Source organism: Balaenoptera borealis (assembly GCF_965194805.1).
Source record: "Balaenoptera borealis genome assembly, chromosome: 5".
In the NCBI taxonomy this organism is placed as follows: Eukaryota; Metazoa; Chordata; class Mammalia; order Artiodactyla; family Balaenopteridae; genus Balaenoptera; species Balaenoptera borealis.
The window spans coordinates 135,104,638-135,123,989 of NC_138862.1; the positions used below are offsets into that span (position 1 = coordinate 135,104,638).

The following is a 19,352-nucleotide window of genomic DNA, read 5'->3' on the forward strand; positions in this document are numbered from 1 at the left end:
ATGGTTTTTCTTTTATATTCTGTTAATGTGGTTAACTATACTGATTTTCCTATGTCATATCAACCTTTTAACCTAGATTTTTGGACTAATCACAACTTTAGCATATTATATTTAAATACATTTTTATTGTAAAATACATAAAAATAATAAATATAAACTCAATTTAAATAATATAAAGTAATATAAATATTATGCAAAATGTTTTTATGCAGTCTGGATTTCATTTGCTGATACTTATTTTTTTTAAATATTTTTTTATTTAGACTCATGAATGACTTTTCCTTCCTTGTAATTGTCCTTGTCAGGGTTTTTTCTTTTTTTGATGGTGCACTTCTAACATTTTTTATTGAGATATAATTCACACACAATAAAATTCCCTCTTTTAAAGTGTACAATTCAGTGGTTTTTAGTGTATTCCCAAAGTTGTGAAACCATCACCACTGTCTAATTCCAGAGCATTTTCATCAGCCTAAAAAGAAACCCCATTCCAGTTAGTTGTCATTTCCGCATTTGCTTCTCCCCCTGGCAACCAGTAAATCTACTTTGTGTTTCTATGAATTTGCCTGTTTTGGATATTTCACGTAAATGGGATCGTATGATATGTGACTTTTGTGTCTGGCTGCTTTTGCTCTGCAAAATATGTTCAGAGCTCCTCCGTGGTTGGGGTATCTCTCCACTTCAGCCTTCATTATGGCCTTATGATGGCCTTCCCTTGTGTGGACTAAAGCAGAGCCTCCTTGTGAGCTGAAACATAGACTAAAAAAAGAGTAGAACTCTTACCACAGCTGTAAGATTGTCTAGGCAAATTTTAGGAGAAGTGTAAATAAATGAATTTCAGGTTAATATTGGAAAATATTCAGTCAAGGATCCCTTATAATTATTATATCACTACTTTAATGTTATTTTAAGAAACAAGGAATTTCTTAGCTTTCTGACTTTCTAGAGTTTGTGTCCTCTTGTGCCAGCAGATTGTGACTGTTACCTTAAACTCCAGTTTTAGAGGGATTTTAGATCGAGGCCTTAGGGAATTGTCATTTTATTTTTTTTCATTTGCATAATAAAAACATTCTAGAGGAGTCTGTGGATGGTTGGAAAGTTAAGAAAATGCAGAACTGTTCCATGTACCAGAATATTTAAGTTGCACATTGAATTCATTATTTAAATTAATTAGTATTCTTTAGCTGTCAGACAATTTGAAGTGTCTTGGGTGGATTAACTTATTAAAATTTGATAATAACCTTATGAGATGGGTGCCAGTAATTATCCTCATTATAGATAAATAGAGGTCCAGAGAAAGTGGGTAGCTTGCCCATGGTCATACAGATTGTAAGTAATGGGGCTGGAATTTGAACCGAGGTAGCCCGACTCCAGTCATCCTGTTACCCTGGAATGCTGGTTGGGTGTGTTGCTTACATTTGCCTGTCAGTCCCTGAGGTGTGCAGAATGCTTTATATATCAGAGTGCCTTCACAACAGTGTCCCACTGTGTATTCTCAACGCATCTAGGGACCAAGTTGAAGTACATACACTTTCTTTTGCTTCATATTATATTTCCAGAATTTTTGTTCAGATACTAAATGTTTGTTTATTCAAAGTTATATATTAAAGATCTGCTAGGTACCAGGCACTGTATTAAGTTCTTTGGAGATTTCAAAGATGAATTATATTTGAATGTCGCCTTTTAGAAAGAACGTTAAGATATAAATCATGATACAAGGTGGAAGATGCCACAGTAGAAGGAGAGTGTTCTGGGAGATCAGAGTTATGAGATGTTGTTCTTTATTGATAAATTTCTGTTTCTCTTGCCTTTGCTTGCTTCATTTTACCATTCTGACTCTGAAATTTTAAACTGAGTGGTTTGACCCTTCAGCTGTTAGTCATTTTGAGGCCTGTTATTACTTGCAAAAAAAAACCCCAGGACATATGGTTTCATTTGGTTTTAGGGAATGACGGAGGAAGAGGAAGACAAACTCTTGGCACTGAAAGACTTCATGATGAAATCTAACAAAGCAAAGGCCAATATAGTGGACCAGAGCCATCTCCATGATAGTAGTCAGAAAGGTGTAATTGACTTGGCAGCCTTAGGCATAACTGGGAGACAAGTTGATCTTGTTAAAACCAAACAGGAACCAGATGACAAGCGAGGTTAGTACATTTATGTGTGTGTATGTTTAGCTTGTTATTATTAGTTATTTCATAAGGCTAGTTTTAGCTGATTAGTAGTAAAACTATAAAAAGTCACATTTCCCAGATATAGAACTTTCAAATATAGTGAGTGAGTGACTCCATTACATAGCAGGAAGATTTGGGGGAGGAAAAGTGGAGAAGTGGACTAACAGTTAAGAAATTAAGTAACCTTCCAAATTCACAGGTCTGTATGTGTCAGAGTCAGAATTCAAACCAAAGCCTGACTCCAAAGCCCTCCTCTTGCTTCTGTGGAAGTATATTATTGAAGGTGAAATTCTGTTTTTTAGTCCTTTAAACACCAGCGAAAGGCCAATAGTCTATATGAAATGAGGTAAAGTTTCCTAGCTTGCTGCTAGTAGGTAACGCCCAGTGAATTGAAAAGAATAGTCTTGCAAAGGAGAGACTAGAGACACCTATACCACTTGAAGTCTTGAGATTTAAAACTGTCTGGCTCTTGTGACAGTGACATTGACTCTGATTGTGTGAGGGTTTTAAGATCTCATGCATTCTTCCTTTAACCCTTTTTGGAGATACACTCACTTCCAAGCACATGCCTTTTAAGATCCCTCTATTCCAGTATCAGATTTTGAGGGCAGCTGACGAATTACATTTAAAAAAACCTTCTAACTGCTGAACTTGGAATAAAGTATTTGCAACTTAATTATTAACGGTTTGCAGCCATAAAATGTAAAGTATTCGTACAGGTTAATAAGAAAAACTGCAAGCAACCGAAAGAAAAATAAGGAAGGATTTGAACATACAAGTGATAGAATAGAAATACACGTTTGAAACGTCAACAATTAAATGAATGCAAATAGAAATGAGATGCCATTCTCTGCCTGTGTGATTAGCAAAGACTAATGATGCCTGTGTTAGCAAGGGGGCAGGGAAATGGGCGTTTTCACTCACTGTTGGTGAGATTATAAATTGAACATATTCTTTTTTTTACTATTTGACTTACTATTGGAAATTTCTCATAGAAACGCTGACAGACATGTGAAGAAATATGTATAAGAATGTTCTCAGTGAAAAAGGAAATAATTGAAAAGTCCATTAATAGGATAATGGTTAAATGTTCAGCTGTATTTAGTTAAGTAGGAGAAAAAGCAAGTTGTGAAACAGTATGTATTATTTAATTTTTGCAAAATAATATAGTAATATATCATTCAACTTTATAGTTTATGAGGTTTACAAAGTTATGGGAGCAATTCATTTTACATATTGGAATGCCAAAACTTTGTTACTTAGTGTACTTTTTATAATCAAAGTTTTTGCAAAAAGCGTTTCTCACCTATCTGTAGTCAGGAGGTGACCGTATTGCAATTAACTTTTTATTCTTTTCTTCCCCCCATGTAACTGATACTGGATATAGAAAGGTCATATTTAGCAGTGTAGTCAGTGACATTTGAAAAAGTTTTTTTGTTGTTGGTTCTTCAGATAAAGTGGTTACTTGAAATTGAGCTAGCCTTGGGAAACTAGGAAGCAATTAGGTCAATTATTGACACTGTTGAAATAGTGCATCTGTCCATCTGTCCCAGAGATGAAATGAGAGCTAACAAGTTTATATGTAAATATAAATAAATTGGCCATCATAAAGAACAAATAGCACATGAAGTCCATTGCTGTCCCCCTTCCCCCACAAAGAGCAATAAAAGCACATATTTGTTGTAGATTATTCTGAATCTTTTTTCATAGCTAGAAAACATGTAAAACAAGACTCAAATGTAAATGAAGAGTGGAAAAGCATGTTTGGGTCACTGGAACCACCAAGCATCCCACAGGCCCTACCTAAAGGGAGTGACCAGGAGGTGATTCAGGCTGGGAAGCCGCCTCGTTCCGAGTCCTCTGCTGGCATTTGTGTCCCTTTGTCGACTTCTCCACAGGTATCATCATCCAGGCAGTAGAGCGCCTTTTGTCTTTGGATCCCGTTCTACTGTTTTGGATGTTTAAAGGCTGTGTACTGTACTGGAAAAATCAATACAGTGACTTGTCCTTTAGGGAGGATATGTTTCTTTCTAAGAGAGGTTTATCTTTAACTTTATAGCTAAGGGGAAATCTAGTATTGAAAGCACCAAAAAGGTCTCGTTTTAGAGTACTCACCAATAAAGTGGTCTGAAATTGTGGGTTGAAGATGTCATTATGAACTGTGATTCTAATTAGGCTGCAGTGAACCTTTAAAATCTTCTTATTCTTCTTCTAATATAACATAATTATATCTGTAAAGTAGCAAAAATACTTCTGGGAAGAAAAGTCCCAAGTTTGCTCTGTGTGAGAAATGTCATCATGATTTTGATATATTTGAAGTAAGTTTGTAATTTGAGGTAACTCTTCCCTAGCCAATTATATTTTAATTGAAAAATACGAATTGAACCAACTGATAAATTAAAATTCTCTTCAGTTAAATTAATGAGGATTTTTGTTTAATGTTATTGCTACACTGATAATTTTTTAAAAATATAGAGCCCTGGAACTTGTGGTTAAACTGCATTTAAACTAGGCTTTCATTGAAAAAAATGTCATTGTATTTAAATGGATTTAAAAATCAGTACATTAATAAGGACAGAAGGCTGCTGTAATGAATAGAGAGAACATGGGTACATTTTTCTCATCAAATACACTTTGCTTGTGACATAAATACGTATATTCTTTTTGTTTTGCAGGTTCCAGAAGCGACAAATGTCCAAAATAGAAAACCAACAATACAGGTTTTAAGTAGTACAATTTTACCATCCACCTACCAGATTCGGATCACAACGTGTAAAACTGAGCTTCAGCAACTCATACAACAGAAACGGGAGCAGTGTAATGCCGAGAGGATAGCTAAGCAGATGATGGAAAATGCTGAGTGGGAGAGTAAACCGCCACCACCTGGTAAATGTGCCATTGATAGGTAGTTGTATTCCAGCCCAGGTGCCAGAGCCTGGAATCTGATGGAAGAAACTGATAATCAGTTACCAGGCAAAGGAAGTGGGAACAAAACTGTCACTTTGAAAGCCCACAGGAAGAACCAATAAGTGAGAAATCCCAAGTCATTATTTGTGAAATTTGGATCTTCTTAGCTGTGGCAGTGCCTTTTAGGCCAGTAACCTACTGTTTTGTCCTGTCTGTGGTCCATGTTCCCCATTTAGAGTACTAGGTATTACCTACCTGCTTAGTGTCATGCCACTTTCTCACTGAATGTCAGGCTTCTTAGAGTAAACTCTGGCTTTTTATTTCTGAAGGGTTTAATAACTATTAATTTTATTTAAACTAAAAGGTAAAAACATTTAGAAAATAATGGGTGCTTTAGAAAGAAAACAGAATCACCTATAACCATCACTCAGCAATCATCAACATTAAGATTTTGGGGAAAGCAATTCTGTAATCTGAGAAGATTTAGAAGAAACTTAGAGATCTCTATTTCAGATGAAAATTGTAGCTCACTGTGTTAACAGACATGCCTAGTGTTATGTGGTGGAGCTAGTCTTTGATATTGGATTGGCAGATTTTTAAAAACATTTTTAATGAGTTTCTGTATAGATTTTAATAATAAAAATGTAGCTTGAAAACTGAGAAGAAATGTGTAGTGTGCTTATGTGTAGAGACTGAAAAATCATGTGAATTCCCATGGGCTTCCATTGTGAACTCAGGGAAAATTCTGGTGGAGAGCAATGATTTAAAGATTTTAGAAATATTATTAAGTGGTAAGTGGCATCTTTAGTCACATAAATTTTTTTTATGGAAATAAATATCCTGGAATGTTTGTTTCTGTAATATAGTTCAATATGATTTACCAGGCCTGCTTTAAAAACAAAAAAAGTTGACCATACACTATTTTACAATAGAATCTGTCTTTATAAGTGGCATTTTTAAAGTGGAGCTATACATTTTATTCAGTAATCCCAGAAAAGGTGTCAGATTTTGTGGCTCAGGAAATGTGCAGTGACTGTTGGACTTCTGATTTTTTCTTTCCACACTTGAGTGGTTGTGTGAAATTGATTTTCTCTAGGGGGAAATGTTCAACCTAGCCTGCTAGATTATCTAGACTTCATGGCAAAGTGTTTTTGATTATTCTCAAATCCAGCATATCCTCCTTAGAAATTGCATTCAGCTGTTCTTTCCACACATTTGAGCTAGAGATCCAAGGGGAAACATTTTTCTATCGTTGAATATGCCAGGTTTGGCAATGGTCTTGGTTTCATTTTTGTTTCTTAGTAAAAGAAATAAGTTGATTTTAAAATGACTTTATTATTACTTAATTAGGCACAGTGCTGCTCCCAATACAGTATAATCTTCAGCATAGCTTTCTGTTTTGTTTTATTTTAAAATTGATTAATATTAAATATTATTAAATGTTATGCCTAATATAAAAGTTTATTCATCAACCATTGAAGATTGTTATATGTAAAGACCTATGCTAGGTATTATGAATGATTCAGAATGGATAAGACATAGTCAGTTCTCTGGCCTCAGGGAATTTATAATTTATTAGAGGAAATTAATTATACACAAAAAGAATATACATAAACAGAAGTGTATAGATGTCATAAAGAAAGTACTAGAAAATCCTTGGGCATTCTGAGGCTGTAATTTATAGTACTGTTTATACCAACCTGTTGATATCACAGAATAAATGATTGCAGGTAGAGAAGAAATAAATCAACATTTGGGTGTTTACTGTGGCCCTGGGACAGTATTAGACTCTTTATATCTCATTTACCAATACAGTCATCCTTTGGGTTAAGTAATTTCCCCCTCATTTTACGTTTGAGTAAATTGAAGCTCACAGAGTTTAAATAAGTACCCCAAGGTCACACATGAAGGTGTGGTGGGTCTTCGAGGCTTTCAGGACTGGGCTGCCTCCCTAGTGCCTGATTTCTCTAGGTCAGGGTAGTCATTACCTCTTGCTATTAAGCAAGTAGTCAGGGTTTTTCCAGGTAGCAGGTGACTATTGTGCCTTCTCAGACTCTGGAGAAGGGCCCAGTGCAGTCTTTCTAAGGCTATGTGAACATGGGTGTCTTTCTCCATGGGCAATTGTATCTGTCATAGTCCAGTAGGCCACTCTGAATTGGCTAGCTGTTGGGACCCCTTGTTTAATTCTTACAATTGTTCTCCTGTTGGCTGTTGGTGCTTGTAGCTGGGAGTGAAGGAAAGATTGTGTTTGTAAACTGCAACTTAAGACACACTCCTTTGCTTTTCCTTAGGGTGGCGGCCTAAGGGGCTACTAGTTGCACATCTTCATGAACACAAATCTGCTGTGAATCGCATTAGAGTCTCTGACGAACATTCACTTTTTGCCACATGTTCAAATGATGGCACAGTGAAAATCTGGAACAGTCAGAAGATGGAGGGGAAGACTACGACCACCAGGTAACCTATGCATAGGCGGAGAGTCCAACCATCCATCCATTCAGTCTGCAAGTATTTATTGAGTGCTCATTCCGTGACAGGTGCTATTTTAGGTACCAGTGATACAGTAATGATAAATGGACACAAATACATGTTCTGTGGAGCTTTCCTTCTAGTGGGAGGTGACAGACAATAAACAGTGTAAATAAGTAAAACATATAGTGTATTAGGTGGTAAAATATATTATGGAGAAAAATATAGCAAAAAAGAGAGAGAATGCAGTAGGTGGGGTAGAGTAGAGTTTAAAGAACTCATCTGCTGCCTCACGGAGAAGATGTCATTTAAGGAGAGACCTGACAAAGGTGAGAGAAAATGCCATGTGGATGTCTTGGGGAAGAGCATTGTAGGCAGCAGACGCAAGGGCTTCAGAGGTTCTGAGGCAGAAAGATGTTTGGCATGTTTGAGGAAGAGCAGAAAGGTCTGTGTGAGCGGGAAAGAGGGTCAGAGGGCTCGAATTATACAGGGCCTTGCAGGCTATTGTGAAGGACTTGGACTTTGACTCTGAGTGAGATGGGAGCCTTTGGATGGTCCCGATCGGTGGAGAAACATGATCTGAATTAAACTTCCACAGAATTACTCTGGCTCTTTTGTTGAGAATAGACTGAAGAGATGCAGGGCAGAAGTATTAGGAGGCTTTTTCTGTAATTGAGCGAGAGGGGGAAGTAGTGGGAAATGATCAGATTCTGGGTATGTTTTGATGGTGGAGCCATCAAGATTTGCTGAATGGGTTAGAGGGTGTATGAGCATGGGAGAAGTTGGAAAATGATGGAGTGGCCAGCTGTGTAAGGACAACACATATTGTAACATGACCCACTGGAGTAGTCAAGAGAGAGGTAATTATTGAAATCTTTAAGACTCTTCAAATATGCATGATGTGATTATGATAAGTGGGATTATAAGAATTATTTTAGGTTTGTACAACTTTATAGTTATCTCCCTACTTGATATTCATATTTGTTCTGTGCCTAGTTTGGTCTGGGTCTGAAAAGAAAGCTACTAGAAATCAAAATTGAATCTTATGTACATGAAAAGATGTGGGGAACCTTTGGTGCTTTTCTCCTTATCAGTTCATTGACCAGAGTTAACCACAAAATGGTCAAACAACAAAATATCTTTGATAAACTAAAATTATTCAAAAGTTTACCCCTTACCAACCTGATATGATTTTGTTCTGTTTATTTTTTAAAAAGAGCTCTATATTTTTACAACATGCTTAATTCTTTTTCATGTTCATTCTGTCTTGGCATTGCATTAGTAAGAACATAAATCGAAAACCAGTAAAAGAATCCTGGCTCCATGTAGCAATTTTTTGTCCATATTTTATTACAAAATTTTCAAACCTCAAGTAAAGTTGAGTTTTGCAGTGAACAAGCATATGCTTGCTGCAAGATTCTAAATAATTAATAATTTTACTATATTTGCTATGTCATATAATTATCCATCCTCCTATCAATTCATCTTTTAAAAATGTGTTTCAAAGTGAGTTGCAGACATGAGGAGACTTCCCCTAAAAACTTCAGCATGCATATTGTTAATATTTGTTTATATTTCTCCTTTTCTTTTTTGGTATAAAATTCACATGCTGTGAAGTACACAGATCTTAAACGTTCCATGAGTTCCAGCAGATACACACACCTGTGCAACTTAAACCACACTCAAGACACAGGCGTAACCAGGACGAACCCTCGTGATCCTTTGCATAAAATCCCTGCCTCCTCCCTGCCTACAACCATTCTTTTGATTTTCCCCCACCATTGTTAGCAGTTTGATTAATATTTTAAAAACCTCTTCTGATAATTATTTTCCAAATGGTTCTTTGTTACTATCATTATTAGTTGCATTCATTATTGCTTTTATTAGGAGGGTGAGTTTAATTGACTTGAGTAAACTTAACTTTGCAGAAACCTCTCTTGTTAATTCCAAATGATCTTTATCACAGAGCCATGCCTTCTGTATCCCAGTGTCATATTTTAGGCAGTGGTATACCAGAAAATGCGGCAATTTAGCTGGCAGTAACTGTAGTCTTTGGGAAGTTTGTATGATGATTAGGAGATTGGGTTCCCTCTGGCCACAGCTGCTCTCTTGCTTTGCTGTAACACCTGCTTTCTTGTTTGCGGACTGCAGTAGGCCTTGGCTTGCAGGTGCTTCATTCTAGGTCCAGGGAGGGGAAGAGGGGAAGGGAAGAGAAAGTGTTGCCCTCATCACATGCCTTTGTGAACTGATGAGGGAGAAGGAGGCCATTATTATTGCTAGAACCATGTGGGGAGCAGCTGGTGGCTGGGAAAGAGCAGCAAAAGTGATATTATATTTTCTTAGGAAATCTACTAGTACATTCTGACTACTGAGGCTTTTCCCCTATGCATTATGTTGGCTGACCACCCAGTTTCCAGTTCTGACTTTCTCATTGAATTTGGATTGGTGATTTAGGCCATCTGGATCTTGGCTCTGCCATTTTCTTCTTTCTTATTTGAGTTAAACCTTTAGTTTGTCCCTTGGGGACTAATTCTTGAAAAATTGCTGTTTTTCTACACTTTTACATAGATTTTTTTCAATTTAATCCTTTGTAGTATTCTAAACTGTATTTTCCGTATACACTTTTTGTGCAACCCCATTTTTGGCTCATTTAGCTTCTCAATTTTAGGGAAGATTGATGTATTTGGTACTTGCCGAATTTGATGGTAAAACATCTAAGAGGAGTTTTGTCCCAATGAAGAGTTGAAACAATATGAAGCGTGTGCAACAAAGTTATCAGTGTTAAGATTACATATTTTAGAGTCACAGATAGTGTTGGAAGCTGAAATTTTTGAGTGGTATCGCTACCCTGAACTAAAGGGCTATAAAGACCTGAGGAGGCCTGAGGCCTGAATTTTACAAAATTGAATTTTGGGGACAGGAAGCGAGTAGTCAGAAAAGAAGGGAGAAGAAACCATTTAGGTTATGTCATACTGCAACAGAAGAAAGGGTTTAAGAAAGGGACTTATAAATAGCTCTCAAATGCAGTAAAAAAGCCAAGTGGCATGAAAGCCTAGTAAAGCATTTGGGTGTTCTCACACAGTGCCCTTTGGTGAAGTATAGTTCATACATCCATAATCCCTGGAGGGCTTTTGGACATTATATATTACAAGCCTTTATGATGTACATATCCTAAGGAGATACTAAGAATAAACTGAGAGATTTAGTTTTAAGGCTGTTCAGATTGGCTTTCTTTTTAATTGTAAAAAACTGGGAGCAAACCAAAAGTTCAGCAATAGGGGTGAAAATGGATAAATAAGTGATTGTTGTGGAAATACATTTTTTTGATATGGAATATATTGATATAGTGTGTGGAAATATAGGTTTGAGAAGTAGGTTTAAGAACCCAGGTAGGGTTTCTGTTTTTAGAATGACAGAGTAAGGACTTTAAAAAATCTGTTCCTCTATAAAAACAATGAGAACACTGGCAAAAACTGTCAAAATCAACTTTTTCATAATTCTAGAAATTAAAGTCCTACATCAATCTGAAAATTGTTATTCAAGAAGAACAGCTGACTCTCAGAACAGTGAACCATGTATGTGGTCCCCAGTTTCATCCCCCACTACCAAGCTCTGTGATGGCTTTGAAGACTAATAGTCCTACAACTATAGTAACTATGAAAACCAACAGCTAAGTAGCCACTGGCAGGGTCGTAATGGCTTTGGAACTCCCCCAAAGCCCCATCTCCAGAGAATTGTCACTATTTGACCAGTTTGCTGAAAAGCTCCATAATCAGGGCCTATCTTTATTTGACCTGACTATTGCCTTGTTCTTTGAGAAAAACTCTACCCATAGGGCATTTGTTGAAATTATTGGTGGTATTTGTTTAACATTGCAGCTGCCTGAGGTGGCATTCCCAGTTGTAGCTCATAAGAGGCTGACAAAAAACTTTAAAGCAAGAGTGAGATATCAGTAGGGGCCTTTTGAAAAGTTTGGATGTATTCATGAGTATCTGTAAGACCACATGCACTTGCACGGTTGTGCACAAGGCCAAGAAAGAACTGAGGAGACCCCAGATTCTCACCTCTGGCTGACCTTGAGACTCTGTGCAAGCAGGAAATGAAGGATAAGGCCAAGTTGTAAACTGCTTTGCTGAAGGTGTGCCACAGCGAGCACAGAGAGCCTCAGCAAAGGCTGGAGCCCTTATCAATTCATGAGATGTAAGGAAATGTCATTAGCTGACCACTAATCTAACTGAACAAAGAGTTCAGTGGCCACACATGAGAAAGAATACAGACTTTGTAGAATTAGTCCAGGCAAGTCACTAAGCAAACAGCAACAACATTGGTATATTATTTCCGAAGTTGATACATATCAATTAGAATGTCCAGTTTTGGACAAAAATTGCAGGTCAGGCAAAGAAATCAGAAAGTGTGTCCTATACACAGGAAAAAATGCAGGTAATAGAGACAGTACCTCACTGATCCCAGACATTGGACTTACTAGACAATGACTTTAAATTAGTGACTAAAAATATGTTCAAAGAATTAGAAGAAACCATGTCTAAAGGGTTGAAAGGAAAGTATGAGAAAAATGTCTCAACAAATAGATAATGTCAAAGGGATAGAAATGATAAACAGAAATCCTGGAGTTGAAAAGTATAATAACTGAAACGAAAAATTCAGGGTTGAACAGCAGATTTCAACTGGCAAGAGAAAAAAACAGGGACTTGACGATAGATCAGTTTGCCATCCATTCAGAGGTATAAAAACTAAAAAAGAATAAAGAAAACTGAACAGAGCCTCAGAGACCTGTGGAACCAACATACGCATGATAGGAGTCCCAGAAGGCAAGGAGAGAGAAAAAGGAGCAGAAAGAATATTTGAAGAAAAAGTGGTTTGAAACTCCCCCAGATTTGACAAAAAACATTAATCTGCACATCTGAGAAGCCCAACGAACTCCAAGTAGGATAAAGATCAAAGAGAGCCATACTAGAGACATTATAGGCAAATTGATGAAAGACACAGAGAAAATTTTGAAGCAGCAGAGAAATGTGACTCATCTCGTACAAGGGATCTTCAGTAAGGTTAATAGCTGACATTCCATCAGAAAATGATGGAGCCTGGAAGTCAGTGGGATGATGTATTCAGAATCTTGAAAGAAAAAGACTGTCAATAATTCTATATCCAGCAGAATTGTCTTTCAGAAACAAAGGAGAAATGAAGACATTCCAAGTTAAATAAAAATAGGGAATTTATTGTTAGCAGATTTTCCCTAAAAGAAACACTAAAAAGAGTCTGTTGTGCTGAAAGGAAAGGACATGAGACTAACTTGAACCACATGAAGAAATAAAGAGCATGGGGTAAAGGTAGATACATGAGTGAATATAAGACAGTACAAATTATATTTTTCTGTAACTCTTTTTACCTGCTGTCTGATTTGAGAGAAGACTATATAAAGAAATAATTATAAAACTGTGTTGATGGGCTTATAATATATAAAGGTGTAATTTGTATTACATTAATAGTACAGACAAGGGAGGAGGGAACAGATAGATATATTGGAGCAAAGTTGGTATTAATCTGATTGGTTTTAGACGTTAATTGTATTTCCCAGGGAAACCACTAAAAGAAACACTTAGAAACATTTAGTAAAACACAAAAAACACATAGTAAAAGAAACTAGGGAATTAAAATGGTGTACTAGAAAATATCTTTTTAACACAAAAGAAGACAGCAGTGGTGGAATAGAAGAGCAACAACAACCAGAAAAAAAAAAAAAAAACCATGTAAGACACAGAGAAAACAAATAGCAAAATGTCAAACATAAGTCCTACCTTATTGGTAATTCCATTAAATGTAGTAAAAAAGCAGAGCTGGCAGAAAGTATGACAAAATATGATATGACTATGTGTTGTCCACAAGAGACAACACTTTAGATTCAAAGATACAGTGTGAGAGTAAAAGGACTGAAGAAAAAGATACTTCATGCAGACAGTTCCTAAAAGAGAGCTGGAGTGGCTATGCTAATATCAGACAGAATAAATTTTAACACAAAAATTGATACTAGAGACAGACAAGGACATTTTGTAATGACAAAAGCATCAGTGCATCAGGAAAACATAACAATTACAAACAAATGCCACCAACAGCAGAGCCCCTGAATGGAGAAAAAACTGACAGAATTGAAGGGGAAAATAGACAATTCAACAGTAATAGTTGGAGACTTCAGTACTCTGCTTTCATTATAGATGGATCAACAAGGCAGTAGAAGACTTGAACAACACTGCAGACCCACCAGCTCTAACGTAAAACTATAGAACGCTCCACCCAACTACAGCAGAATACACATTCTTCTCAGGGGCACATGGAACACTTCCAGGTTAAATCATATCTAGGACAGAAAACAAGCTTCAATAAATTTAAAGGCACTGAGCCATATCAACATATATGTTCTTTAACCACAGTGGAATGAAACTAGGTATCAGTAACAAAAAGCAGTTTGGAAAATTCACAGGTATGTGGAGATTAAGCAACACATGGCAAAATAAGCAGTGGTTCAAAGGGAAACTAGAGAATATTTTGAGATGATTGAAAATGAAAACACAGCATACCAAAACTTAGGGATGCAGTTAAAGGAGTGTTCAAAGAGAAATTTATATCTATACACATCTGTATTTAAAGAGAAGAAAGATCATAAATCAGTAACTTAGCCTTAACCTTAAAAGTCTAGAAAAAGAAGAGCAAAGTAAACCCAAAGCAAGTAGAAGGAAGGAAATCATAAAGACTAAAGAGGAAACAAATGAAATAGGGAATAGAAAATAAAGGTGAAAAACCAACAAAAGCAAAAGTTCTTTGGGAAGATCAAAATTAACAAAGCTTTTCTACAATAACCAATTAAAAAAAGGGAGAGGACTCAAATTATTAAAATTAGGAATGGAAGAGGGGATGTTACTGTTGAGTACACTACTATGGAGCACCGAGGAATACTACGAACAGCTGTATGCCAACAAATTAAATGACCTAGATGAAATGGACGGATTAGATTCCTAGAGAGATACAACCTGTCAAAAGTGAATCAAGAACAAATAGAAATTCGGGATAGACCTAAAACAAAAGATTAAATTAGTAAGTAAAAGAAAAACTTCCCACAAAGAAAAACCCAGGCTGAGATGGCTTCATGGTGAATTCTACCAAATGCTTCATGAATTAACACCCATCCTTCAAAAACTTTTTCAAAAAATAGATGAGGGAACATTTCCTAAATCATTCTATAAGGCCAGTGTTACCCTGATACCACAACCAGACAAATATATCACAAGAAAACAGCAGACCAAGACCCATAGTTAATATGGGCATTAAAATCCTCAACAAAATACTAGTAAACTGAATTCAACATAATAAAGGATTATATACCATGACCAAGTGCCGATTATCCCAAGAATGCAAACGCTTTTCAACATATGAAAATCAATCAGTGAATATATCATATTAATAGAGTAAAGGATGAAGACCACATATGATCTCAAAAGACTCTCAGAAAACATTTGGTAAAATCTAACACCCTTTTATGATTAAAAACAATTCAACAAACTAGTTATAGATGAGTACTGATAAGGACATCTATGAAAAGCCCGATAACATCATACTTGACGGTGAAAGACTGAAAGCTTTCCCCTAAGGTGAGCCAGATAAGAATGTCCACTCTCACTGCTTTCATTCAGCATTGTACTGGAGGTTCTTGGTGGGACAGTTAGATAAGGAAAAGAAATATAAGGCATGCAGATTGGAAAGGAAGCAGTAAAACTATTAGCTGACAGTATGATCCTGTATATAGACTGTCTTAAGCAATAAAAAGAAAAAACGGAGGGACCTTCAAGATGGCAGAGGAGTAAGACGTGGAGATCACCCTCCTCCCCACAAATACATCAAAGATACATCTACATGTGGAACAACTCCTACAGAACACCTACTGAACGCTGGCAGAAGACCTAAGACTTCCCAAAAGGCAAGAAAATCCCCATATACCTGCGTAGGGCAAAAGAAAAAGAAAAAACAGACAAAAGAATAGGGTCAGGACCTGCACCACTGGGAGGGAGCTGTGAAGGAGGAAAAGTTGCCACACACTAGGAAAACCCTTCACTGGTGGAGATGGGGGCTGGGCGGGGGGGAAACTTCGTAGCTATGGAGGAGAGCACCGCAATAGGGGTGCAGATGTCAAAGCGGAGAGATTCCCACACAGAGGATCGGTGCCAACGAGCACTCACCAGCCTGAGAGACTTGTCTGCTCACCTGCCGGGGCGGGTGGGGCTGGGAGCTGAGGCTCCAGCTTTGGAGGTCAGACACCAGGGAGAGGACTGGGGTTGGCTGCGTGAAGACAGCCTGAAGGGGGCTAGTGTGCCACAGCTAGCCGGGAGGGAGTCTGAGAAAAAGTCTGGACCTGACTAAGAGGTAAGAGACCATTGTTTTGGGGTGCGGGAGGAGAGTGGATTCCTCCCCTGTCTGCCCACAGAAGGCAGAGCACCGCTTAAATGAGCTCCAGAGATGGGCATGAGCCACAGCTATCAGCTGGGACCCCAGAGACAGGCATGGACTGCTAACGCTGCTGCTGCAGCCACCAAGAATCCTGTGTGCAAGCACAGGTCACTATCCACGCTCTCCGGGGAGCCTGTGCAGCACGCCACTGCCAGGGTCCCGTGATCCAGGGACAACTTCCCCAGGAGAACACATGGTGCGCCTCAGGCTGTTGCAACATCATGCTGGTCTCTGCTGCCACAGGCTCGCCCCGCATTCCAATTATAACTACTGTACCCCTCCCTCCCCCTGGCCTGAATGAGCAAGTGTCCCCTAATCAGCCACTGCTTTAACCCCCTTCTCTCTGGGTGGGAACACATGCCTGAGGGCGACCTACACACAGAGGTGGGGCCAAATGCAAAGTGGAACCCCGGGAGCTGTGCGAACAAAGAAGAGAAAGGGAAATCTCTCCGTGCAGCCTCAGGAGCAGCGGATTAAATGCCCACAATCAACTTGATGTACCCTGCATCTGCGGAATATCTGAATAGACAACAAATCATCCCCAAATTGGTGGACTTTGTGAGCAACTGTAGACTTGGGGTTTGCTGTCTGTGACTGATTTGTTTCTGATTCTTACATTTATCTTAGTTTAGTCTTTAGCGCTTGTTATCATTGGTGGATTTGGTTATTGGTTTGGTTGCTCTATTTTAAAAAAATATTTTAATTTTATTAATTTTTTTTATTTATTTTTAATTTTTTTTCTTTCTTTTATTCTCCCTTTTCTTCTGAGCCATGTGGCTGACAGGGTTTTGGTGCTCCAGCCTGGTGTCAGGCCTTAGCCTCTGAGGTGGGAGAGCTGAGTTCAGGACATTGGACCACCAGAGACCTCCCAGCCCCATGTAATATCAATAGGCGAGAGTTCTCCCAGAGATCTCCATCTCAACGCTAAGACCCAGCTCCACCCAATGGCCAGCAAGCTCCAGTGCTGGACGCCCCATGCCAAACAACTAGCAAGACAGGAACACAACTTCACCCATTAGCAGAGAGGCTGCCTAAAATCATATTAATTTCACAGACACCACAAAACACACCACTGGATGCAGCCCTGCCCACCAGAAAGACCAGATCCTGCCCCATCCACCAGAACACAGGCACCAGTCCCCTCCACCAGGAGGCCTACACAAGCCACTGAACCAACCTCACCCACTGGGGGCAGACACCAAAAACAATGGGAACTACGAACCTGCAGCCTGCGAAAATGAAACCGCAAACACAGTAAGTTAGACAAAATAAGAAGACAGACAAATATGCAGCAGATGAAGGAGCAAGGTAAAAACCCACCAGATCAAACAAATGAAAACGAAATAGGCAGTCTACCTGAAAAAGAATTCAGAGTAATGATAGTAAAGATGATCCAAAATCTTGGAAATAGAATGGAGAAAATACAAGAAACGTTTAACAAGGACCTAGAAGAACTAAAGAGCAAACAAACAATGATGAACAACACAATACATGAAATTTAAAATTCTCTAGAAGGACTCAATAGCAGAATAACTGAGGCAGAAGAATGGATAAGTGACCTGGAAGATAGAGTGGAAATAACTACTGCAGAGCAGAATAAAGAAAAAAGAATGAAAAGAATTGAGGACAGTCTCAGAGACCTCTGGGACAACATTAAATGTACCAACATTCGAATTCTACGGGTCCCAGAAGAATAAGAGAAAAAGAAAGGGACTGAGAAAATATTTGAAGAGATTATAGTTGCAAACTTCCCTAACATAGGAAAGGAAATAGTCAAGTCCAGGAAGAACAGAGAGTCCCATACTTCCCCTTGGATAAATCCAAGGAGAAACATGCCAAGACACATAGTAATCAAACTATCAAAAATTAAATACAAAGAAAAAATATTAAAAGCAGCAAGGGAAAAGCAACAAATAACATACCAGGGGGAATCCCTGTAAAGTTAATAGCTGATCTGTCAGTTGAAACTCTGCAAGCCAGAAGGGAGTGGCAGGACATATTTAAAATGATGAAAGGAAAAAACCTACAACCAAGAGTACTCTACCCAGCAAGGATCTCATTCAGATTCGTTGGAGAAATTAAAAGCTTTACAGACAAGCAAACGTTAAGGGAATACAGCACCACCAAACCAGCTTTACAACAAATGCTAAAGGAAGTTCTCTAGGCAGGAAACACAAGAGAAGGAAAAGATCTACAAAAAGAGACCCAGAACAATTACGAAAATGGTAATAGGAACATACGTATTGCTAATTACCTTAAATATAAATGGATTAAATGCTCCAACCAAAAGACATAGACAGGCTGAATGGATACAAAAACAAAACCCATATATATGTTGTCTACAAGAGACCCACTTCAGACCTAGGGACCCATACAGACTGAAAGTGAGGGCATGGAAAAAGATATCCCATGCAAATGGAAATCCAAAGAAAGCTGGAGTAGCAATTCTCATATCAGACAAAATAGACTTTAAAATAAAGACTATTACAAGAGACAAAGAAGGACACTACATAATGATCAAGGGATCAATCCAAGAAGAAGATATAACAATTGTAAATATTTATGCACCCAACATAGGAGCACCTCAATACATAAGGCAAATACTAACAGCCATAAAAGGGGAAATTGACAGTAACACAATCATACTAGGGGACTTTAACACCCCACTTTCACCAATGGACAGATCATCCAAAATGAAAATAAAGAAACACAAGCTTTAAATGACACATTAAACAAGATGGACTTAATTGACATTTATAGGACATTCCATCAAAAAACAACAGAATACACTTTCTTCTCAAGTGCTCTTGGAACATTCTCCAGGATAGATCATATATTGGGTCACAAATCAAGCTTTGGTAAATTTAAGAAAATTGAAATCGTATCAAGTACCTTTTCCAACCACAATGCTATGAGACTAGATATCAGTCACAGGAAAAAATCTGTAAAAAATACAAACACATGGAGGCTAAACAATACACTACTAAATAATCAAGAGATCACTGAAGAACTCAAAGAGGAAATCAAAAAACACCTAGAAACAGATGACAATGAAAACACAACGACCCAAAACCTATGGGATGCAGCAAAAGCAGTCCTAAGGGAGAAGTTTATAGCAATACAATCCTACCTCAAGAAACAAGAAACATCTCAAATAAACAACCTAACCTTACACCTAAAGGAACTAGAGAAAGAAGAACAAAAAAACCCCAATGTTAGCAGAAGGAAAGAAATCATAAAGATCAGATCAGAAATAAATGAAAAAGAAATGAAGGAAACAGTAGCAAAGAT

At 37.8% G+C, this 19,352-nt stretch overlaps 1 protein-coding gene across 6 annotated transcripts in view; it reads left to right on the forward strand.

Annotated features, from left to right (window-relative positions):
• PIK3R4 (phosphoinositide-3-kinase regulatory subunit 4) overlaps positions 1–19,352 on the forward strand; it is a 79,224-nt gene that overhangs the window by 42,643 nt on the left and 17,229 nt on the right. For 5 of the 6 annotated variants that reach the window (XR_014244818.1, XM_082392622.1, XM_082392621.1 and 2 more), the window contains exons 10-13: positions 1,943–2,144; positions 3,882–4,069; positions 4,847–5,057; positions 7,370–7,535. Coding sequence is in view for 5 of the 6 variants with exons in the window: in XM_082392622.1 (XP_082248748.1) it covers positions 1,943–2,144; positions 3,882–4,069; positions 4,847–5,057; positions 7,370–7,535 (767 nt within the window). In the remaining variant the exon portion in view is untranslated. The remainder of the gene's footprint in view (positions 1–1,942; positions 2,145–3,881; positions 4,070–4,846; positions 5,058–7,369; positions 7,536–19,352) is intronic. The other variant, XM_082392623.1, reaches the window with a different exon arrangement.